Source organism: Cupressus sempervirens, chromosome 9 (genome assembly GCF_028749045.1).
Source record: "Cupressus sempervirens isolate cs-2001-9-10 chromosome 9, ASM2874904v1, whole genome shotgun sequence".
NCBI classification, from domain to species: Eukaryota; Viridiplantae; Streptophyta; class Pinopsida; order Cupressales; family Cupressaceae; genus Cupressus; species Cupressus sempervirens.
Genome location: NC_143126.1, coordinates 445,498,605 through 445,524,601, shown reverse-complemented (window position 1 = coordinate 445,524,601; position 25,997 = coordinate 445,498,605). Strand labels below are relative to the sequence as shown.

The window sequence follows — 25,997 nt, the reverse complement described above, 5'->3', positions numbered from 1 at the left end:
CCTTCAAAGAATAGTGATGCAAGGACCACAAAATTGGCCTTAAGTCACAGATAATCGCCCTGATGAAATGACTGAATGTCACCTCCAATCTGCAATAATTCAGATGATATTTCACATCCTCAAAATTGCGTACCAATTGAGAGTTATCGTTCTCAATGGCTAGTTATGACAATTGCAGAAACCCTAGGTTCCACAATGCACATGTGATTGAATTACAATCTGATAACAAGAGAGAAATAAACCACTGCTTGATTAGAATGGAGCCCCAAGGTGCCTATTTATATCTTTTCTCTCCATCTTTTCTAGAAGCTTCTAGAACATTATTTTATTTTATCTATTAAGTGACTTTATAAAATATTTTTATAATCCAAGTCACTTTATTAAATTAATTAAATATAAAGTTACCTTTTAATATTTATTTATTTGATAACCTTATAAATAATTAACTTAATATCACTTATTTATTTAATTAAAATAATTAATTAGTCGTCCTCATAAAATATTCATTATTTTGGACAACCAAATTAATTAAATTAATTAAATCAAACTGCCTCTGAAAAATGGGGACATGACATCTAAATTCAACTTCACCATGCCCAAAGTGGTGAAGCCAATCAATGGGAATCACCCAAGCTGCAATGTTGGTCTTGTCATCACTTGGGTTCCAAAGCACATTGAACTCACATCCATCTGTACTATGGAGATAAGAACAATTGAAAGTGTCTATATCACTACTACTATCTTCATCCTCCGCAAGGCCCCCACTAATGTGCTAATTCTGCAAGTAATCCAACTTGCAACCATTGATCCCACCTACTGCAGATCGAAAATACTCATCACCCAAAGGATGGTACAACCTTTGAATCAACTCACGTTGGTGCATCATCAAACTCCCAATGTGTGGATCAAAAATATAGTGATAAGCATCCCTCACTATGTAGTCCTAATAAATAGCTTCCATCTTGGTCAAGAACTACACCAAAATACCAAACTACTAGTAAAGGTAGCTACCCAAGGTGTTAAGATTGTAAGGCTCATCTTCCATCACCCAAGCATCAGAGGGAAGAGACCATCCTACAATTATGTAGACCCTAGACACGTGGCTGCTAGAGCACACCACTTGCACATGGGACATTACAACCCACCATATTCCATAGGTCTCGACCTTGAAACCTTGTCTCCCATACCACAATCCACACTCTGATATGAAGTTGTATCAACATTGATCACCTCATAACAAGTAGCATCATGTTGCTATTGTCTTCGCACACATCAACAACCAAGGTACTAATGCTAAGCGCCTTGACAAATGGCTCATTTGATAAAGTGGAAGTTGTTGCTACAATAGTCTCCTCGTACACTCCTACTTCTCATGCAAATGCAAGTCCCTCTAAGTCATGATCCTGGGACCTACTACCAATAGATGGAATTTTTGATTCATTTTCTCAACTATGATTTATGAAACTAAATTTTCTTTGGCCCACATCTGCATCACATAACTCCATTTCTTAAACCTGAATAATAAGTGTCAACCTTGGAAAACTCCATGCAACTATCTTTCACACATGTAAGGGCTTTTATCTCATGCATATGCTCAACATTATGACTATTAGAATAAAAATGAAAACTTTTAGTTATTTGAATGAGTGTTTGCTTCCTTTTTCTAGAAAACAAAGGATCCAAGACTTTTAGATGTTGTAAGATCCGAGAAGGAATCACTGTGATACTAGAAGGCACCCTATATTTGTCATTATGTATTTGGACATCCATCAATTGGCATGCAAAGGTGATCTTGGAGTACTCAACCAACAAATGGGCCCTCCAATCATCTAGCATTTGAAGTGTGAAGCATACATTAGGAATTTCGTGTAAAATATTGATTGCCACAGTCTAATTTTCTTTCACATCAAGGTTATACATATTATCTTGTATGAAAATAACCTCCATCTTCTCGGCTGAAATTTCTCTGGGCCCTCTATTTGAGATCCCTCTTAGCATCACCTTAATGTCGTCCACCTCAAATGAAAACTTCATCCTCTTGAAACCCAATGTGTAATGGTTGAGAGTCGTCATCCATTGAATGTTGAGTATGGCATATGTGTCATCCAGATCTATCACAAGGAAATCATCTATCATTGTATAGTTTCCCATGGTAATGCTCATCTATGGAATCACATTAATGCAGGGTATTATAGTTCCTCTGGTCACCTTGAACTCAAATCTCTCATGCACCAGTTTGTGAAAAGCCTCTTAGAGGATAAGGGATGAATTGCTGAAATTAAATGTGGCTCCACTGACTCATTCCCTTTGAAGTGTGCCATGGACCGAAAGTATAATACATCTGAAAGTTGCCAAAAGTGTAGCAAAGGACCCTCCTTTTTTCACATGTGGCAATCATCTCTACATAATTAGTCTCTTGTTCTTGCAATTTAGGTGCACCACTTTCTTCTTCATCATCAAGTGACACCTCAATCTAGTGCTCTTGTTCTTGCAATTTAGGTGCACCACTTTCTTCTTCATCATCAAGTGACACCTCAATCTAGTGAGTCTTCCCCTTTCCCTGATAACACTAACTCTGACCCCAAGGTTTCATGCAAGTAAAACATAGCTTCCTCCTTTGAAGCTCTTGACGAGTGGCTTGATCTCTTGTAGGAGAGGTGGTTGGGAAGGCATGTAATCTTTGGAAGAAGAAGATTTAGCCATGTTAAATGCCTTCTTAATCACTTCCGTGAGTGTGTTGGGGTTGAACCCTTTGACCAACCCTTAAGGGGTTCCATCAGCCCATCTATGAACAACACAACCAATCTCCCCTTTGAGATATATGTCACTAGTGTTGTTGATAAAATGTATAATGTAGCCGACGGGTAGAATAGTATCCGAATGGGCCTGTGACGCTTGAGTCACCCCTTCGGAAAGGTATATGTACACATCTGAGATGGACTTTGGAAGCATGGTTGTAATGGAGAGATCAATGTAATCGGATTGTAACCTGCAAGTGCATACATGAATAAAGTACCTGTTCTGAATTGAATCGTGTTACACATGTGTTAACTTCTCACCCTATGCGGTAAACATTTGGCGCCGTTGCCAGACGAACCTGGAACGAAGGAATGATATGAAGATTGATGCCAAATTTGCCAAACAAAGATCGGAATAAGGTGAAAGATAAGAATGAACTAAGTACAGCAAAAGAAATTTTAATTTTAACACAGCAAGCAGAACGTAGACAGAGACTTCAGCAGATTGCCGAGGGGCACCGAAGGGGTGAAGAGGCACAGACGGAGGCAGTGCACTCAACTAGTAGGCTGAGGAGTGCCGAGGAATTGCTGGAAGAAACTCGACAACGCTTGAATTTGGTGGAGGAAACAAGGGAAGAATTCCTTAACCTGTATACGCTGAGGGGAGAGTGTCCGAACGGAAGGGAAGCAACTCACACGGCTCGAAGTGCTAAGGGAGCAGGAGTGTGGAGGGATCTCTTCGTTCCTGATACACCGAACGAATGGATACAGGTGGAGAATAGAACATCACTTGAAGACTTGTCACCAGACAACGCGGTTGTTGGGAACAAAACTGTTGTCCAGAACAGCGCAGGAGTCCAGAACAGTGCAGGAGCACAGAACAGCGCGGGAGTCCAGAACAACGCGGGAGCATAGAACAGCGCAGGAGTCTAGAACAGCGTGAGAGCACAGAACAACGTGGGAGTCCAAAACAGCGCGGGATCTCAGAACAGTGCGGGTACACAAGTACCTCAAAATCAAAGACAAGTAACAATGGCTGGCCCTAAAGAAAAGTTACCCAAGTTTCACGATGATGGTTCAGCAGACCCTATCAGACATTGTAAAATGTGTGAAACCATATGGACGGCAAATGGTGTGACGAATGAGGATGATTGGGTAAGACAATTTCCAACGACCCTACGAGGTGTGGCGATAGATTGGTTTTCTGACACTAGTCCTCATAAACTTAATACATGGGAGAATGTTAAAAAAGAATTTATAGCAGAATTCAGATTACTCCGAGATGATAATGAAATAGTGGTAGAAATCTACAGCACCAAACAAGGAAAGAATGAGATAGTCCGAACCTATGGCAGGCGATTGAAAGAATTGATCGGAAAGATGGAGAGTCAACCAACGAATGGGTTGAAAAAATGGTGGTTCGTGGAGGGGCTACAACCGACTCTTAAAAAGAAAATGAAGATTGTACCACCGTCATCGTACACTGATGCATACACCCGTGCCATGGATTTAGAAAGTGAACAGAAAACGAGTAAGAAGAAGAAACATAAGTCCTCTAATTCAGATGATTCATCCTTGCAGAGTAGTAGTAGTGATGAGGAATCAAACAAGAAGGTGAAAGCGCTACAGAAAGACATGCTGCGGATGATGAAAGAATTCAAAAATTTGAAAAAGAATCCAGATATAGTAAAAGGAGAATTGTGGTGTACAGATTGCAAATAGGATGGACATACGAAGGGTTCATGCCCGAAGAAGCAGTTTTGTGACATCTGCCAGGTGGCAGGGCATTCCCAAAAAGAGTGCCCGTTTAACTTGAAAACAAAAGGACACCAACAGGTGTTACTCACGCAGGAAGCATCGAACAATAGCAATAACGCGGGCAATGATGCAACTTCAGGTGGATATAGAAATAACAATAGACGCAGAAGGGGCGGAAGCAATAACAACAATGGAGGCCGAAGTAGAATACAATATGATGCAAGTGGAAGGCCGATGATACAGTGTCGGGCATGTAATCTTTGGGGTCACTTTGCGAGGGACTGTACTACGAAAGAGGCGCCGCAACTACTGTGCAGATGGTGTGGTCCAGGGGACCATGAAGATTCGAAATGTCCTAAACAAAGTGTAAATTTATTAAGTATTGAATCAAGTAACGAGAACGTGTTGGCGATCACATGGGAGCAGGCGAGGAAGGCAAAATATCCGAATGCGGAAGAAGAAAAGGAGAGGTTACAGAAAGCCCGAGCGGAGATAGAAAAGCAGATGATAGCAGAGAAGTCACAAATAAAAGACACTACTGTAACTCCGAAAAGAAACTTGGCGGAACAAAGTATGGTGAAACAGATAATGCAAATGGAGGTGCCAGTTAAATTAAATGATCTTCTTATTACCATGCCACAGCTGCATATGGCCATTATAAATATGAGACCATCCCTGAGAGCAATGGAGGAAGCACAGGATGGCCAGGAGGAAGCAAAGAATAGCAAGGAAACAACCCCGACGGCAGCAACAGATCCGATGTTACTAGCACTGACAACAGGTAGACACCCAGCCGTAGTGGAGATGGGCATTCTGGGTACGGTGCTAACAGATACAATAGTAGACGGAGGATCGGGAGTGAATGTGATGCCGGAAGATATCTGGAAAAAACTTGAACAACCAACACTATGGCCACCCACCTTTCAATTACTTACAGCAGATCAACATGGGCTAAAACCCTTGGGCACTCTAATGGCACAGCCGGTAACAATTGGGACACAACCATTTTTACTGGATTTTGTAGTTATTTCATTAAAGAGAAGAGGGTATGACGCCATCCTAGGACGAGGGTGGTTGGTGCAGGCTAAGGTAAAGCATGATTGGAAAAGGAACACCCTGTCAATGGAGAAGGGAGGTAGGAGATTTATAATCGATTTGCATACACAGATGATAGGAGAAGAAGCCGCGTCGTCGGACTCAGAAGGCGGTGGCGAGAGTGATGACGAAGGGAAAAAGAGGATGGAACCAGATGATGAAGGGGTGCTAAGAATAGGAGGGTCAACTGATGACGACCTAGATTCAGTAAACGGATTGCTACATTGGCAAATGGAAGATTATGAGGTCTTTCTGAGTTGCAATATTTTGAGTGTCAAGGAAGGAAAAGAAGGCCATAAGTTTTCGAAGGAGTACAGTGAACTGAAGGAAGGAGAAGCACAGGTGGATGAAACACCAGCCCATACATTTAGTAAAGATAAACCGATGAAGTATGAAGCGCTGACGGTGAAAACAATGAACTTGGGTGATGAGGAAAATCCGAAGAACATTCTTGTAGGAGATGATTGGAACCCAGTACTGAAGGCAGCAGCTTGGACGTATAAAGACTTAAAAGGAGTACCACCAGAGCTATGTGTCCACCGGATACCATTAATTGAAGGTGCGGTACCCATACGGAAGCGGCCGTACTGAAGGAATAAGAACTATGCAGCATGAGCCGTGGAAGTTGCACAAAATAGGTGGAAGGTATGGCGTCATAAGCGATTAAAATTAAACAGATTTCAACCTGGTCAGTTAGTACTAAAGTATAATGGACGAAATGAAATAAGGCCTGGAAAATTTAAAGTTAAATGGTTTGGACCGTACAAGATACAGGAAGTTGGGTATAATGGAGCAATTAAATTGTGGACACTGGACGGAAAAGAAATACTAGATGTCGTAAATGGATCAAAGTTGAAAATATATAGAGAAAGAAAGGCTCCTCCGCGGACAAACAATTGATGAATGAAGAAAAGTTGTTTGTAAATAGTGTATATATGTATAAAATTAAAAGTCGAATATAGTTGGTAAACTGTAGTTATAGAAGTATGAAGTGATAAAAGAAGCATAAAGTAAATGTACTGAGAGGTGATTTTTTTTATTAAACTAATGGGGCCCGGGACTATACAGAGAAAATGGAAAAAAAGAAAAAATAATAAAGTGAATCATAAGAATAACCCTGGAGAAAAAGGCCGTACGGCCTTGAAAGAAAAGTGGAGCAGTTTTGTTCACCGTACGGCCCCCAAGGACTTTGTTGAAAATAAAAATAATAATAATAAGAAAAGCCATAGTAATAAGTAAAGAAAACGATTCAAAGTATACCTTCAAATAAGATGGATGACCGTACGGCCTCAGGGGGAACAATTAAGGACCGTACGGCCTGGGGAACATCATGAGCAGTTATAAATAAAAGACCATACGGCCTAGAAATAAGACATTGTACGACTGTTGAATATTCTCAAAAGCTAGGTCTCCGTATGGCCTTGAAAGAATTGGGAAGGATTTTTTTTTACCACCGTACAGTAGATGTGGAAGGGAATAAGCCGTACGGCTTGCTATGCATGAAGGAAAAGACCGTACGGTGATGATAAATCAAAAAGGAGACCATACGGCCCCAAGCAAACCGAAACATAGTTACAGAAAATTGATAGCCGTACGGCCTCATCATATGAAGGGAAATAGAGAATACTGTACGGCCCCTGGGCAATGAGGAAACTTCGTACGGATACCGTACGATGGGAGAGCAATTGACCAAGATAGTTCCAAATAATACATAGTATAAACAAGCATTCAAAGCACCATACGGCGTTGAGAGCAGAAAAGAAGAAAGCAATAATAGGAATTTTATGAAAGCCGTACCATTACTAGGGAGAAGCTGGTTTAGACGTACGAAGGGTATCAGGAAAGAGGGAGGAAGTGGAAGAGCCAAAAAAAAAAAAAAATAACGATGATAGATTGAAACAGTTCGGAATGAGTAATGCATAATGCCAAAAGGAAGGGTAGACATAAGCAGTTGCCAGAAAGTGTGGAATTGGAAAAAATGATAGAAATGGTGTGTTCCATGCAGTTTTGTGTGGGTTTCAGAGTGCTAATTTGGTGTTGGCGGCGAGGGGCGCTGCCCCTTGACCCTGTTTGGGCGTTGCCCCCTAAACCCCCAGTTGTTGCAAATATCAATCATGGGAAGTGTGACCAGTTGATGAGACCTAGAGCTGCTGCTGTAGGCATGAGTGTTTGTGTGTTAGAGAAGGCACTTGGAGTAGGTGTTGGGCATGAGGCTGTCTTGGTGGAGGTCTATCAAAGAGGGCAGCAAGAAGGTTCATTTGTTTTGTGTTTTCTATTGGTGGGTGTTTGAATGAAACTTCAAACTTTAAGATGGTTAAATATATGTTAGTTGAATTTCTTCAAGCATCTGATACGTTCATGGAATGTCTTGGTGGTCTTGGTGTTGAAAGATCCTGGGGGTGGTAGTGAAGATTGATAGGAAGGTGAAGAGTCATCTTGGAGTTTGGTGAAGCTTCATGTGTGGGAGTAGGAATAGGTGAGACTATGATGTTTGGTGGACTTGTGAGTGCCAATATCCTTCTACCTAATTGCCTAACCCATTGGGAAACTTGGCCATTGCCTTGTTTTAGCTTACATTGACCAATTGTGATCTTACCTTGCCTTTAATCAATCCTACTTGCATCAAATCTCTTCCAAGTGAAGGGCCACAAATTTTATGGCTTCATCCTCCAACATTGGGTTTAGATGGAAATATGTATCTGCCTTTTGTACCTACACCAATGCAGTGATTAACCAACATCCATCAAAGGATGACAGATTCACCTTGCCTATCTTTCATTGAGGTCATCATTGACCCAAATCTTTCATTCATAGATCAACACAATCTCTAAAATATATGTCCCCATCAAGATTCACATCCCTCCAGTCTTGTCTTAGTTGCTCTTGCATTTCCTAGAAGGTGAATAGTCACTCTTTGTTACATGGTGCAGATTTTGATGGAAATGTTGATGTCAATGGTCAAGAGCATGCATGCCAAACGTTTTCTCTACCCGTGATAGAATTAACACCGTGTTCATTTTATTCTTTGTTTGACTTCCATTCTCCCAACTTCTGCAACATTTCCTCCATGAGTCATTATCATTGATCTCCTCTAATCATGGTGTTAATAAGCTGCACTTGTTTTTTGGTTAGCTCCCTCAAGAATGCCTTGATCATCACCAGATCTTGTGATTCCCCCATTCTATCGACATGCGATACCTCCTTTGGGTATACACCTGCAAGCACCACCCAATAGGCTAGTAGAATCACCAACTTTGATACCACTAAATGTTCCCACAACACATCTAGGTGTTGAAAACACATTGATAGTACATGCAGTATGGATAACACACTTTCCATGTTAACACCTTGTATGGTTAGCATGTTGTACTTGTTAACGTGTCATACAGTTAGCACATCATATTGTTAACATCTCAAAGGTTAACACGTCGTACTATTAATAGGTCGTACAACTATCATCTTGTACCTATTAACATGTACTACCAACATGTCGTATGGCTAACATCCCACACATATTAACACATTGTACGATTAGCACAATAGAGCTCAAACTTGTCTTCAAACATCAACACGATGATTAGTAGAGATCAAACAAAGTGACATGCAAGAGGGAATCTATGAACTTACATAATGATAGCAATTTAGATTATCAAATAGATCTTCAATTACAACACTTTCAGACACAAAGCAAGCAGAATAGAGTGAGGAATTACTCCACTTGAAACTACGAATACGAAATAGGGAGAACATTTCACCACTTAAATGCTAGACAACTGAATCACATTGGGAATCCGTACATACAAGAAGGAATACCAAATTCACATGACTATGACAACTACTAACTTGGCCTTATAAATGGGCTTTGGGAAACTTCCTGAAGGGTTACAAATGACCGACAAACAAAAATATAAAAACTAGCTAATAAAATAAACGGGGGCCAGAAAGATTTTATAATTTGATTTGGAGCCATACAATATATTTAATTTTAATTAAATTATTTAATTGCATCAGGGACATCACATAAACACACATAATGCTAAAACTAAAGTTACTAAACTCTAAATAGTAAATAAAGTATATTGAATTACCAATTGTTACTGATGATTAAATTTATTTCAGATTAAAACTATGTATGTCTTTTCAATTTTCAGAATATGATTCGTACTAATCTCTGTGCTCTATCTGCAGGTAATGATCAGAATATTGATTATCTTGATATTGTCAAACATGGAGGTGACGCTAAATCAATATTGAAAAATGCTGAATATAAATTCACAAGTGTGATCTGATATTAGTAATACCTAATCTCCAAAATGCAGAGCATTAATCGATTTCAATGACTTCATTTTGGGATAGGATCTGCATTATATATATTCATGAAGAGACATGTTCCATGAGCAGACATGTCTAATTGGGAAATGGAAATGCCTCTTGAATGTGCCCTTTCATTTTCTTTAGACACCCGATCTCTAATCAGGATTGCATATGGAACATGGATCAATAATCTGCAAGTAATAATCTCTAAATGCAAATCGATAATATACTTGGAACATATGGAGTTTCAATCAGTTATATGAATAATAATTGATTTCCATATATAATGATCTGATATAAACAATTATATATGTGTGTGTATGTATATCAGTAAATACAGAGTATACTGATATATATATATATATATATATATATATATATATATATATATATATATGCCACATGAAATTGATCATCATTCTATGTTTGACTGAAGCTACTATTTCTTCAACACTCCCTCTCAGCTAGGAAAGATAAAACTAACCAAGTATACTGTGATATCAGAAGATATGGTATGCTTCTTAAGAATATCAAGTCACATGACATTCTTTGTAACACATTTCCATTATGGTATGTGCACTGACATCAAGTCTCATGACTTCTCCCATAATGTATCATGGCATATCGACGAATACACTTAACCACCATGATTATCTTAGAAGGATCATAATGATCTTCAACTGATATTAAGTCTCATGATATCTATCAGAATGTCCAAGAGATACTAACTATCATGAAATGTCCATAGATGTCCAATCACATGATATCCCTCATGATAATGAGACTAATCATTGTAAACTTGTCACCTTACAATGTCAAATACAAATGTTCATTATATGAAAGATCCTCACCTTTAATAATGTACACAGTGGCCTCGTAAAGTCATGGAATCACACACATGACAAATTTTTTTTACATGAAGTTACCACGGATTCTCTCATGTATTGTTGTCATGGCATCACACACTTGACATCCAACATGAAACATATTAGAGGATGGATACATCATAGCTACTCTTCGAGGATGGAACAAGGGTTTCACTTTAAGCTTCTCTCTCACAAAGAAGAATTCAATAAAGTACATTTCAAGAAATCACTAATGCTACGATTCCCTCTTGAAAAGGGCTTCATTCTTCCCAACTCCAAGCTATTCTCAAAAGGCACAAACTTTACTTTGGTATGAGACTTGGTGAGAATATCATTCGTCCGTTCTTCAAAGATAAAGTATCCAACTAAAATTTAGAGAAACCATCTTTAATCACTATATTTATAGTATTGATGGTATATGTTAGGTGGATATTTTGCAACCGATAGTTTGTTAAAATTCAATTGCAAAATAGGTAGACCAGCCATAGTGTATGAGACAAAGTCTCCCCTACCTTAAAGGAAAGGGTTCCCCTTCTCACTGTTCCTTGAATCAACTCAAGGTAAGCAAGAAGATTAGAAATTTTGAAAAGGTGTTACCAATATTCTTTCCTCTTAACTTTTAGAAAATAATAAACTTACCCGTAGAGCAAGTAATAGGCAAGATAAAATCTTTAACTACGCTTCTATCTAATAGTTGGAAATGGTCATATCTATAAACCAACACAAACTGAAATGCTAGTTGAAAGTGTACCAATTTGGCTCTAAGTCCTATTTTAATCTATTCTATAAGAATAACCTCTACCATTGTGGCGCAAAGACTTCCAAAAGTAGGGAATTCTAATTATTTTTTATGAATTGAGAAGGTAATACAATCTACAGTCAAAGCTTCTTGTCTATGTATAACACAATCTCTCCCAGTCAAAGCTTTGGCTCCAATTGCTTCTTAACTTGTTTATGCTCAATTATTTAAAACATAAAACAATAACATGAATCAAAGATAATAGATGCAAACTACAGTCATAGCTTCCAATTTGCACTATCACAATTATACTCAATCAAAAATTCAGCTCCAATTGTTTCTTTGTATTCACTTTTCTTCAAAAGAGTGCTACACAATCAAAGTTATGCTTGCACAATTCTTCAGAGCTTTTTTGCATACAATAAAAGATAGTTTGTACAAGGAGAGAGGCACTCTTTTTATAGGAAAATAAGTGAGAAAAAGGAGGGAAAAGTAGGAGCAACTCAACCAACATTAATCTGGTAAAACTAGGTGAGAAGAATTATTGGATTACATATCATGAGGACATGCAATCGAATTACATGTAATTGCAATCACACGGGATTCATCTTCTCCAACTACGAACATGAAAGGCTAAAATTTGGAAGAAGACAAAAAAAAGTTGAATCAATCTTAAAGTTTATTCTTGAAAGCCTTAAATTTGGCAATACAATCATGAACTGTAGGAAGATCTGGGATCTCATTTGTCATCGAGATAGCTCCAATTCTAACTACATCCGCATGTGCTGATTTTACAATTTTGTAGTTTTCTACAAGAGAATCCCACAAGTGCTTTGCTACAGATTTGTAACTTGTTTATCATTTGTGATCCAAATTCCTCAAAATTAAGATCAGCATTGACTCTATCAGTATATTTTGAGGTAATTTCTTCTTCTATGAACAGGTTATCATATTTAATACGGACATTGCATCCCATTTACTCCAGATCACACATGAACTTTGTTTCAACTGATTGATAGCCTTCTAAGGGTCCCTATAACTTTATTAGAAGTTTTCCAAGTATCTCCTTCCTATGACCGATGAGTCCCTGATATCTATAGAACATATCAAAAGGTGGGATGGCATCACATGCAATCAAGGTATCAAGGTCAACACCTGCCATTTGATTCCACACACCCAAAATTTCTTTCAAGGTATTGGTTTCTTGATTTAGAGAGGCAATCATATCATGTAGCATCTCCTCAACACTTTTGATACATTCAAGAACTTTGATGGCATTCTTGATGGATCAAACTCCTTCAGAAATAACTTCTTCGAACCAAGCCTTTGCTACCTTAGCTCTTTGATTCTCCTGAGTCATTTGAGGTACGATGACTAGAGATTGTGAAGGCTATTGACAGATGACCTCATTAAGACGAGAAACTTCCTCGTTTAGCTGATTCTTCTTCTCCCAAAGCTCTTGATTCTTAAACACATTGGCGAGTGTATCTTGGGCATCTTGCAAACACCCCAGCTCTGATGTTTATCAAGTTCAATTTTGGTGAACTTGTAATTTGAGCAATTAAGCTCCTCAACTAGTCTGTCTACCAAAGCCTATAGAACCTCGACATACTTAATCTTTTCAGAATCAACCAAAATCCTTGAAACAACCTTGGTTTTAAAAGATTTAGACTTGGTCTTTTTTACAGGAAAATTGTCTGAAGGTACTACAAACTTCTTTCTCTTCATAGTGATTCTTCCCAACCAAGAGGGCAAGTTGAAACTTTCATTTGTTGTACAGCATTAGTGGCTACAACAGACATTGATCCTAATTGTATTTTTGTTGTGACTATGCATGCTTCAATTTGTTTGGCTAGAACCATGGGAATCTTCTAAGAGGACTCTATTATGAACATCTGGAACCTTGCAACTGAAGTATCAAGTCAAGAAACTTGAATTGCTGTGAGAGTTGGAAAATCTTCAAACACATTTCCCAAGTTTTCACATTGTTCTGCTATAAGGATAGGAGGAGCTTCTGAGGAGATGGAAAGTGTCAACATGTTTATTTCTGAGATGGAAATGGTAGGTGCAAAAACGGTAGAGAATGAGTTCACTTCATTGTCTATGGTATCCAAGAAGGGTCTTTGCTACATGGATGGATCCTAATTTCTTGTTGGCCAAGGGGGAGATGTGATCACTATCTCTCCCTCTTCCCCTTCAGTAGTTTCTTGTAATGACCCTTACTATAAAGGCCACTGAAACCCTCAAACTGGACTTAGGAATTTTATCAAACAGTTGGCATGTAACCGAATAAGGCTGCAATATTACTAATTGTTGTACAACGAAACCTTAATATATGATGCCAATAATGTATGAACAACAATTTCCAGATTATAACACTACCAATCTAAGAGATAGATGACAATATGAAACTCAAATATGAAGTCCAATGCAATTCTGATTTTATGACAGCAAATAGAACTGATTACAATGAGAGACTGTCACAACTATGCACTTCTAATACATCAAGCTCTTGACAATGCAATGTTATGACATGAACAATAACCCAGTTCAGATTTGGAATGCAAATGACGAAACTTTTACAACAGTTATTAATGACTGGAAATAACTATTTATGCAATGACAGTGCTGACTGTTCTAATCCAGAACATGCAATATTTTGGCAATCAAAACTTCAGTTTGTGCACCTGGAATAGCTCCAATTTTGCCGGATATAAATGCTGAATTGATGCCACACGAAGACCTCACAATCTGCCCCAAACCGATTCACAAAATTGCTGCTGCTGCCCAACTGACAGGGCCGTACAGGTACGGCCTGGTACGGCTGCTAGATAAAAATATTGCAGCGTTTTTTTGTCACTCCAAAAGCAATAAATCTGGGCGCCTAGGGTTGCTGAATAACCCCCTAAAAAATAAAATTCATCCGTCAAACCAATTAGGAGTTATGAGCAAAAACGTGGGTCCAAACCCTGGACTGGTAGTCTAAAAATAATGCACAACTGTGTCTTCAAACCCTGTTAATCAATCCACAAATGCTAGGGCACAACTGAAACCCTTATTCCAACCAAAGTAAACCCTTATAACTGAATCTCAATGAAGTCCAAATGAGATGGCTGAATTACCAACTCCTCAAATGCAACAATTCAGGTGATATTTCACACCCTCAAAGTCGCCAATCCAAGGGAGTGATTCGTTCCCAAAGATCAAATAATAATTTGCAGACCCAAGAGACTACAAATTTGCTCCACAGTGGAAGAAGTAGAAGAAATCTCAAATCCAAGCATGTCCAAAATGAGAGGCCCAGCCCTCTATTTATTCACTTTTCTAAGAAGTTTCTAGAACTTCTAGAAACATCCTTTATAAAATCTCATTATAATGCACTTTTTATAATAAAGTAATTTTATAAAATAAAAAGTGCAACTCAACTTAAAATTATAACATGTAGGCCCCAATAACACATAATAATAAAATATAACCTCTTAACACTTCTTCAAGAGCAAGATATGACCATCTGATCCGCAGAATTGACTCTCTCTCCACACCATTTGCCTACGAGAGTCTGGAATAGGCAAAATCCATGATCAATGTCATGTCAAACTAAAGAGGGGACATTACATTTCTTGCTCTAATTCTTGAGCCTACATGGGTGCTTCAAAAGATTCTAGAGCTGGTTTTGATCCTTTTCTGTCTTTGAGCTTGATCTTGAGGGTTTTAGTTGGAAATGAAGAGGATGAACCATCCTTGCTTATTATCTCCACATGCACTATTCTTTCAATAGGTCCAAAATGATAGCAATATAACCCAAGTTTTGGATGTACTCTTTTGAGGCCTTGGATTTTCAGCCACTTATTGTTATTTACTAAGATGGATTGAAATTTATCAAAGATAGAATTGCCTTCCTTTTGTTGTCACTTAATAGGAAACGAACAATGTTTGTCAAAGCCAATCCTTTGATATTTTGGATCTAGGACAATGACATCATCTTCAACCTAAAAACCTGATGTAATCTCAACCATGTTGAGATCAGTGATCTGCTACAATGTGAGCCTGCAATAGTCCATTTTCCTAATGTCCATCTCTGTGCGTAGATCAGTCCCTACACATTCCATTCGATGAACATGGGTGAATTTTCTTTTGACTCTTGAATACACCCCTCGATAATCAAAGTTGAAACTAGCATTGATGTTCTTCAAGGTGATAGATAAAGTTCCACTTCGATTGCCTTTTCTTTGTCCACTGAATTGAGCATATACTGACCAATTACAAGGGGTTTAGCAGTGGTGATGTAGAACCCTAACTTGTACTGATTGTGTTGGTACAATTGCACCTCCACAAGCTATCTAGCCAGTAGTTTATGTTTTATATTTCGTGAAACAAAAACAAGAACCAAAAGTCTCCTGCATTCATCTTGAATAAAGACTCAAACATAATAACCAGTAAAGAAAAAAGTCTCTTACCAAATCCTCTCAAATTCAATTAAAACACTTGCAATTGAAACCCAAAGTCTTCAAATCTAAGTGATTACAGCCACTACTATCAATTATAATTTGTCCTCTTGCAGCACAAAGTCTTCAAAAGTTCAAATTGGCTCTAAACGTAATAGGTAGCTCAAAGTCTGCACAATTAAATTCAAATCCATCTCGATCAAAGCTCCAAAACTAACAATCAATATCCAAAAAAATTCGTCACATTACACCTTGAATCAATACAAAGTTTGAAAGTAACTTGCCTCTTTTGTTGAAAGCAATCTGATTTACATCCATGCAAAAAGTCTTAGAGTGCACAATACAAATTGGTAGAATTTTCTCGCCTTGCCAAAAGATGATTATTTACAATGAGATCCCTCCTTTTATACAGAGAATAGGAGAGAGAAAGGTGGAGGGAAAAGAGGAAATCTTCAACCACCTTGGCTTATCACTAACTAACTATTTTGACTTCATTCAAAATTGCATGCCTGATGTAGTTGCAACTTGACTACATGAGGTGATTGTACAGGGACATGTTATCCCGTACTTACAACATAATTTCTCTTTACATGTAAACTTCCTATTGCTATCTACTTAAAGCATATGAAAATCTGATTTGAAGTATTCACTAGTATCAACTAGCTCTCCAAACTTCCACAGGGATTCACGTACAACTGCACCATCTGGTTCACCAATGTGTTGCAAGATCGTTGTAACCTTCTTGTGTATGCTTGTTGCTCTAGATATCTCTTTCTTACGAATCTCCATTTGATTTTGTAGATTCTTCAATGAATATTTCTAGCTTGCAAATGTATCTAGCACACTGATGTTGAAGTTATCCACTTCAAGCTATAAGTGGATGGCCTTTGCGAACTCTGTGAGAACATTTTCTAGATAACCCTCTGAATTCCTCTCTAATCATGCTTTCTTGGTTAGTTATCCTGGCTATTATTGTCTTTGCATCGTTTACAAGTCCTTGTAGAAATTTCTCTTTGTTGGTCATCACATGTGCGTAATCATGGTACATTTCATTAGACGTGATGACTTCGTACTCACACAAGATGTCCAAATCAATCTCTATCATGTTGTTCCAGGCACCAAGATTTCGTCCAGCAACTCAAGTTGATGATTGAATGACTTGAGAATATCATTCAATCCAACAGTAACCTCTTTCCCTTTTTCTGGTGTAACATTTCTTGACATGCCGAATGGTGTGTCTATGCAATTGTCACATGAAAGTTCCATAGTGTATGAACATCGTCATGTGAAAGATCTATAGTCAACTTGGGTGTGTAAAAGCACAACTTCGAGCAAGGTATGTATATGGAAAGGAAATGAAATGAGCGAATGAGCGAATGGGTCAATCTCAAAATGACCAAAAAATGACTAGAATAGCCAAAAACAGGCTTTTTGTGTTAAAACTATAACTCTAATTTCATACTGGTCTGAATGTGTAGATTGCACAGACCTTAGCATTGATTAAATGCCTATTGTATTTATACTATTCTCTCTAGACATGATTGGCACCCATTGGAGTAACTAATTATGTTAACATTAACTTGTTTTAGCTAAGTTAATTTGCATGATCATTACTTTACTTGGGCGGCGATTTTGAGGGAGAATACTAGGCTGACCTAGATGGGATCATGTCCATTCAAGGGGCACGCCCTTTTGGTGGGGTATTTAAGTAGGGTATGGTTGAAGGTTTAAGGACACACAACACATTGACGTCTGCTCCTTATTTCAATACTGTCCTAAGACAAATTGCAAAAATAATATAAGCATTCCAGAATTATATTACTTCATTCAAGCAAGACTATTTATAGAAGATTATCTACAGCAGACCTAGAAAGGTACAATATAAGTTTGATTCACCAAAGAATTTGCAAAAACTTTACATTTTGGAGTGGATTGCATATGCAGACAACACATTTTAAAATGTGCAAATGAGGAGTAAAGTGTAATGAAATGGAAACATAGCATGCTTAAATAAGTGTAAGTCATATTATGTATCTAGCAAGCTTGTGGAAAATTCTTCTTCAACCATAGGGCAGCCATATGGAGGTACGTGAAAAATACTCTTTATATAGAATGAGCTGAAATCTTAAAATGGACCACAAAATCCACTTCAAATATAAAATTAACTTTATATTGTGCAATTGTCATAAAAAACCCACTTTTATGAGGTTTTTAATAATAAAAAGTAGTTGACCTGAAAAACCCCACTTTTTTCCTTATAACTTGAGCTAGACAACTCCAATTTGAAGCTAAGTTAGCACGAATCAGGCGGAATTCCAAGGGCTATTCACATAAGGGGAAAAAAAAAGCTATTTACAACACAAAGAAAAAACATAAAAGTTTTCCAAAAATCAAGTGTTTACAAAACGAGAAGAAAAACTCTCACCAAAAAACAATTAGGGATAATGTCGACAAAAAACTTTCAAAAGAACACATATACAAGACTACACAAAGAACAATCCAAAGATAATGAATTGTTTTCATGAAGCCTCATCAATGCATTAAAAAAAGAGGATGTGCCTACGAATCCATGAGAACATTCCATAGGGGTGCCTCAATTTTGTGATGTCAAAATTGACAACAGTGGTACATCATGAGTACGCCTCAATACATAGTGAGGAATTCCCAAATTGCAAAACAAAAGTTGTTTCTTCCTATCACCATTCCTTTCACTAGCCTTTGTTTCAATCTAGGTTTGACTATCCCTTCAAGTATTGTAGAGAATTCAGCCATGCTATTCTCCTCTGCACCCAAGTAGTTGACCATTCTGATGGATGCCATTGCCCACTCTATGACATTACCTGCCACTTCATACTTTCCATGCATCTTATAGATTTGTTTTGTCAATGTTCATCCATACATCATTATTGGATGCATTGGCAACAAGATAAAAAAAAACCCCAGGATCAAATGCAGATAACACCAGGGATGTGGAATTGCTTCTAAAGGTTATTCCTCTAGAACTGCCACCCGTTCAATTTCAATTTTATTTTCTTTCAATATCATGATGATTCTAAATTTCCATGATGTGAAATTGGTTGCACCTTCATGATGATCCTCAAATCTGATTGCATCAACATTATGAAGAATGCAACGTGATTTCAATTTCAAGATGGGTAATATTTGAGTTTTAAGCAATCTGAACTCTCAAATATAATTGGATTTTCCTTAACCTAGCTCTGATACCATGTTACTAATGATTAAATTTATTTCAGATTAGAACTATTTATGTCTTTTCAATTTTCAGAATATAATTCGTACTAATCTCTATGTTTTATCTGCTGGTAGTATTCAAAATATTGATAATCTTGTTCTTGTCAAATGTGGAGGTGATGCTAAATTAATATTGAAAAACTATTGAATAAAAATTTACAAGTCTGAATATGATATTAGTGATATCCAATCTCCAAAAGGCAGAGCATTAATTGATTCAAATGTCTTCCTTTTGGGATCAGATCTGCGTTATATATATTCATGAAGAGACATGTTCCATGAGAGGACATGTGGAGACTTGTTCATTCATGACTATGCCTCTTGAATGTGCCCTTTCATTTCAGTTAGACACCCAATCTCTAATCGGGATTCATAACTTAACAGATACAAAAGTTTATTATGTATGATCTGAAGTGATCTTGCACAGAAACATAAGTATCTGATCTGAATATAACCACTGATAATAATGCTTGATCGGGATTGTATGTGGAACATGAATCAATAATTTGCAAGTAATAAGTTCTAAATGTAGATTTCTGATTGATAATATACTTGGGACATATGGAGTTTCAATCAGTTTTATATTATAATCTGATATAAACAATTAAATGTGTGTGTATATATCAGTATATAGAGTATACTGATATATATACACATACATATGTATGCAACATGAAATTGATCACAATTCTATATCTGATTGAAGCTACCATTTGTTCAACACCAATTACTTGTAAGAGTAGAAAATTCTGCCCACTCAGAGCAAATATCACCAGCAGTATCAGCATAAAGCATCTTACTAATGCACCTAAAGAACCCTTCCTTCATCTCATCATCCTGAAGTAGTGTGATTCTACAAGGCCTAGGCATGTACCACTTAGGATTCAATGCATAGACAGCCATGTAAAAATGATTGTTCAACCTCTCCCATTTGTGGTGAATGAATGGTTGAATGTGCTCATTATAGAATGCTAAAGAGTTGTCCCTCTCTCGCATACTAGTCCTCATCTTCTAAGCATGGAATCAATGCACTCATGAACCTCTGCAAGGGTAGATGCATTCCAGTCACCATATCTGATCACCTATGAAGTAATGATGGAAACTCTATATTTTGCATCACTCTGAAATTGATCACTCTTCACTGTGTCCACCCTCTTCCCTTTCTTTGTCTTGGACTCATCCCACTAATCCCATTCTTATGTCATAATCATGAGTTGTAAGCCCTCACTCTTACCTTAAAGATAAAACTTTAGAAGAAGTCTTTACTAAGGTTAAACCCAATATAAGTCATCTTAGGATTTTTGGGTCCCTCGTATATATCCATATTCCAAAAGAAAAGAGAACTAAGTTAGAACCCTCTGGGAGGAAAGGTATTTTTGTAGTGTATAGTGAAACATCTAAGACATATAGAATTTTCATACCAGGACAGAAAACTACTAAACTTAGTTGGGATGTAATTTTTGAAGAAGATCTACCATTCAAAAGAGCCCTAAGTTCTAAAGAACCGCCTTCTTTACCAAATTCTAAAAGAAATACCAAGTATGAGTCTTAGAGGGAGAACATAGAATAAATTGAAGATGAAATTCAAAATCTAAATCTTGAAGAAATTCAAAATTCAAAGAAAAGACCACTTTGGACCATTAGAATAGTAGAGGAAGCACAAGACTTTGTTGTATCTTCTAGAACAGTCAGAGAAAGCAAAAGACCTAAAAGATTTTCTAGTTATATAACAAACATGAATGATTTGTCCAAAATAGAACCAACCAATCCTTCAGATGTTATTAAACATACAACCTGGAATGAAGCTATGACAGAAGAATACCAATCTATTATGAAGAATGATGTTTGGGAAATTGTTCCAAGACCTAAAGGAAAATCTGTTGTTTCTTCCAAGTGGATATTTAAAATAAAGCATGTTGTTGACGGTAGCATTGAGATATATAAAGCTAGATTTTTAGCCAGAGAATTTTCTCAAAAAGAAGGGATTGATTATGAAGAAACCTTCGCTCCTATTGCTAGATATACCTTCGTAAGAGTAGTCCTAGAAATTGCAGCATCAAAGGGATGGAAAGTACATCAAATGGATGTAAAAACAACATTCCTAAATGGATAGATTGCAGAAGAAGTATATTTAGAGAAACCTAAAGGATTTGAAACTCATTATCCTAACGTTTTTGTTTGCAGGCTCAAGAAAGCTCTCTATGGGCTTAAGCAAGCTCCAAGGTCCTGGTATGAAAGAATTGATAAGTATCTCACCAGCTTAGGATTCTCCAAGAATGAAGCTGATCCAAATTTATATTGTAAAAGAGATAAAGATGATATGGTAATTATGATACTGTATGTTGATGACTTACTAATAATAGGTGATGATCATCTTATAGATCGATGCAAGAAAGATCTAACTAGAGAATTCGAGATGAAAGACTTGGGACTCCTTCATTACTTCCTAGGATTGGAAGTACGGCAAAATTCTGACTATATCATACTTAATCAAAGGAAGTATACATCAGGCATTTTGAAGAGATTTGGAATGGGGAATTTCAAGTCTATGTCTTCTCCAATGGAGACTAATCTACATAAACTTAAAGAAGCAATAGCAAAATCACCTTCCATAGATTCTACCCTCTATAGACAGACGATTGCGTCCCTTATGTACTTATTACATACAAGACCTAATATTTGCTATGTTGTTAATGCCTTAAGCCAGTTTATGTGTGAGCCAAAGGACATTCATCTAGTTGCAGTTAAACACATTATGAGATACTTACAAGGCACTCTTAATTTTGGACTCAAATACGAGAAGGTTGGCTTAGATTTACTTGGATTCAGTAACTCAGATTGGGGTGGAAGTGTTAAAGACAACATAAGTACTTCAGGATGTTGTTTTAGTTTACGATCAGCAATGATATCTTGGATATGCAGAAAGCAATCGTCAATAGCTCAAAACTCCACAGAAGCCGAATACATTGCAGCAACAATGGCTTTTTGAGAAGCAGTTTTGCTAAGGAAGTTACTTGTGGGATTATTCAGGCAAGCCATGAATCCTACGATTATTCATTGTGATAATCAGAGTTCCATCAAGGTTTCGGTTTTCATGACAGGTTGCATATTGAAATTCCCTACCATTATGTAAAAGATAAGGTAAATAGAAATTCTGTAAAATTAGAATACATTTGCACTGCAGATCAGACAATAGACATACTCACCAAACCTCTATCTAGAGTGAAGATAGACCACTTCAGAAGAAGACTTGGTATGATTGAATTGTAATCCATTTGCATTTTTTAAATTATTAATAAAATAATTTTTATCAGGCTATTGACTATTATGGGCTCCACCATTTATGTTCATTATTTAAGAAGTGATGGTCTCTGAGATAATGAACACTTGTATAAAAGACATTATGAGAGATGACGATCTCTTAGATAATGTGTTAAACAATAGAGTTCTACTGTAAGATCTAGGTGAGTTCAAGATCATATTGTTATGTCTACAAGTCACAAATTGGATAAGGAAGAATTTTATTAAACTCAGGATCATGTTGTGATATAGAAATACTAGTATCTATGAGTCACAACTTGGATAAATGAAGAACTTAAATAACTCTTCAAATTTATCCTGTACATTGTATTCTTTGCAATACTGTTGTCACTAGTAGCAGTGATTTGTCATATTACAGATTTAGTAACATGACTTTGCATCATGTGTTCTATGGTACCACATGCTAAAAGGATTCAGATAGATATAGACTATCAATTCTTGCTTGTTCATCTTTATTGATGTTGCTAGATATGATCTCTCAATATGATTATCAAGTTAAGAGGGAGTGTTAAATTTTGTAACTTGTAACCATACTAATCTGATAACAGATCGATTTGATCTGATATGGCATGAATAAATATTGATTTAAATCCTTGCCTTGTTCTCCTTAAGACATCGGCATCTATCCTTGTGTAATTGTTTAATGCTAATTTAATCTCCTTAGTTTATGTTTGTGTTAAACTCATTTATCTCTTGGAAAGTTGCCGACTTCTAGAGGTTAGGCATAAATGGATTTTGGAAGAGACATGTCCTTTCTAAGGACATGTCCCTTGATTTCTTTATTTATAAAGGGTAAGGTTGAAGTCTGAGAGCACACAAGAATAAATACAAGTCTGCTCCTTAGTCAATACTGCCCACATTCGAATTGCAGAATTAAAAGACAGAATTCTGAATTATAATACTAATTCCATTGAAGACATACTTTGAAGTCATTCTCAACAAAAGCAAAGGAGAAGAAGAAGATAGAATCTAGTCTATATTTAGTCATAGAATTTGCAGAAACTTTACACACTATACAACATCACAACTGTTTGTAACTAACAAAGATACATTGGGTCAATACAAGATTAGAGGATCACAACCTTAAAGGTAAAGACAAGCTCTAATGCAATTAAATCTGTGGAAAAAAAACATTCAGTCATTGAGGTAAAATAAAAATGGAACCATATAATATACCTTTAACTCTTAGTCACAAGTTCTATTTTTTTATTGGGATAAACAAAATGAAGGATATGAAAGGTTGGCATGGTAACACTTACTGGATAATAATTTCCTGCCACTGGCTGATTTACTTGTAGGGTCCAATCTGATCTGTAATTCCGAACCTGGGAATCCCAAGCAACAGAAAAGTGATTTATTTCCAATTAAAAAGTAATCGAATCAACCCAAAGAATAATAGAATTGTAAGCATCATAATAACATAGGCGATATGATTGTAATGTACATTGTAAGTGAATCCAAATGATAAATTAGGACCTATATTCTAGTTTATTATCATAAAGACATGGTGTATCACTTTGTGAAGGCACTGGTGACTAAAGAGAATTAAAGAATTAATTGACAACATTTGGACATAAAGATTAAATTGCTGACTAGTTGAGACATTTTGCAATGATATATCCTACATCCAACTTAAAATGATGGTATGATATACCATGAATACAGTATTGTGTTTAAGCCCCACATCTGTTGCTAGTTATGTAATTGTTAGCTGCCATTTTGATTTTAGAAAATAGCAAATTAACAGTGGAAAACAATATTTTAATTTCATGGTTCTAATATATAAATGCCCCACTTTGCTGCCTTTTCAGTATTAACACACTGTACAGCCCATGTTATTATACTTAGCAATAGAGTGACTTACATTGCGGCATTCCTTTTATGTCAATCAAATAACTCTTTTTTTGGCAAGGCAGCTGTCATGTCCCCTTTTTAGCGACATGATTTCCATAGTAGATTTTCCTATCATTGACTCTCGTAGGCAAATGATTTTGGAGAGAGAGTCATCTTGTTGATCAGTTGGTTGTATATTGCTCTTGGAGAGGCATAGTTGAGCCTACGTCCAGTTGACTTGGGCCTACATGTTCTAATTTTGAGTTGAGATGGCACTTTTATTTTATAAAGTTATTTTATAATAAAGTGCATTATAATAAGGTTTTATAAAAGATGTTTCTAGAAGTTTCTAGTGACTTCTTAGAAAAGTTAATAAATTGAGGGCTGGAGGCACCCATTTGGACAAGCGATTTTGTGGATTCAACCTCTATTAATATTGGAACAATTTGTGGTCTTTGGTCTGCAAATTTCCATTAGGTCTTTGGGAACGAAAACTCCCTTGGATCTGCATAACTGAAGAAGTGAGATATCTTCTGAAGGGTTGCTCATTGGAGATGGTATTTAGCCATTTCATGATGGATAAATCTGAGAATTGATTTTTGAGGAAGATTTTATTCAACATCCAGGGAGGCATTTTTGTGTAGGGTTCATAGCAGATTTATGAAGTTCGAATTCTGCAACTAAGAGCTCCATTTCCATTCAAAAATCCTTATGGGAGCAGCGTTTTTCCTTTATAACAGTTTCAGTGTTTCCCTTCAACACCAGCGCCCCTTTCTGAACCATTTTCGTCACTTGTTTGGAGTCTAGAAAATTACAAAAAATCGCAAGACTGAATACCAAGGGTTTCTCATAAATTGCAGGTGTCAATATTAAATTTTTGGCAAGGATTTATAAGTGAATTTCAGGCCAAGGCTGGGACCAAGTTACAGTTCAATTTGCATCAAAGATTGGTCGATTTTCCTTGAACAGTTGGGGAACGAATTTAGGGCTCGTTCCGACCCAGTCTGGACCAGTTTCGTCAGCCATTAAGGGAAGAGTTTCGGGCAAATAAATTAATAAATTTCAAGTTGTTCCGGATTGCATTGTACACGGGCAGCATACTGTACATTCCCAGGGATCTGATCACCGTCTCCAGCATCAGCATATCTATCGGCAAGTGCAGATCATTATAAAATTCGACTGTTCATTCTTGTTTGAAATTCTGTCCAGTTCATCAGCAGGATTGTTAGCAGGAAACAGTCGCCATTACTGGGCATTACAATGATCTAAAATTTGTCATCAACTCCAGCAAAAACTTAGCGATATACGGCAATCCAGGTTCCTCTGATTTTTGAATATATTTGCTTGAAGATTTTAAATAGTGTCAAGTTGCCTAAGGGTTAATAGTTTCAATCATTTTGTTACAAGTTGCTTATTGTACAAATCCGCCATGAATGTATAAACATTTCACATCCTTATTTGAACTAAGTTGATTGCTCCGTATTTTATCTACAATAGTACAGATCAGATTTATTTTGCCAAGTATTTGACAAAATTCTATAGTGCAATATCACTGTTTGTGATCTTATTTGCAAGGGTCATTTCAGCAGCTCCACCCAAATAGTATTCCCTGATGCCGCCCTTATCAGATTAGTCG

The 25,997-nt window shown here is 36.9% G+C and overlaps 1 protein-coding gene across 1 annotated transcript in view; it reads right to left on the bottom strand.

Moving 5' to 3' along the window:
* The window catches only part of LOC149539220 (Glycosyl hydrolase family 38 protein), a 375,203-nt gene that overhangs the window by 80,799 nt on the left and 268,407 nt on the right, over window positions 1-25,997 (bottom strand). The window contains exon 22 of the mRNA XM_089800555.1: window positions 23,788-23,853. Within this exon, the coding sequence (XP_089656681.1) occupies window positions 23,788-23,853 (66 nt within the window). The remainder of the gene's footprint in view (window positions 1-23,787; window positions 23,854-25,997) is intronic.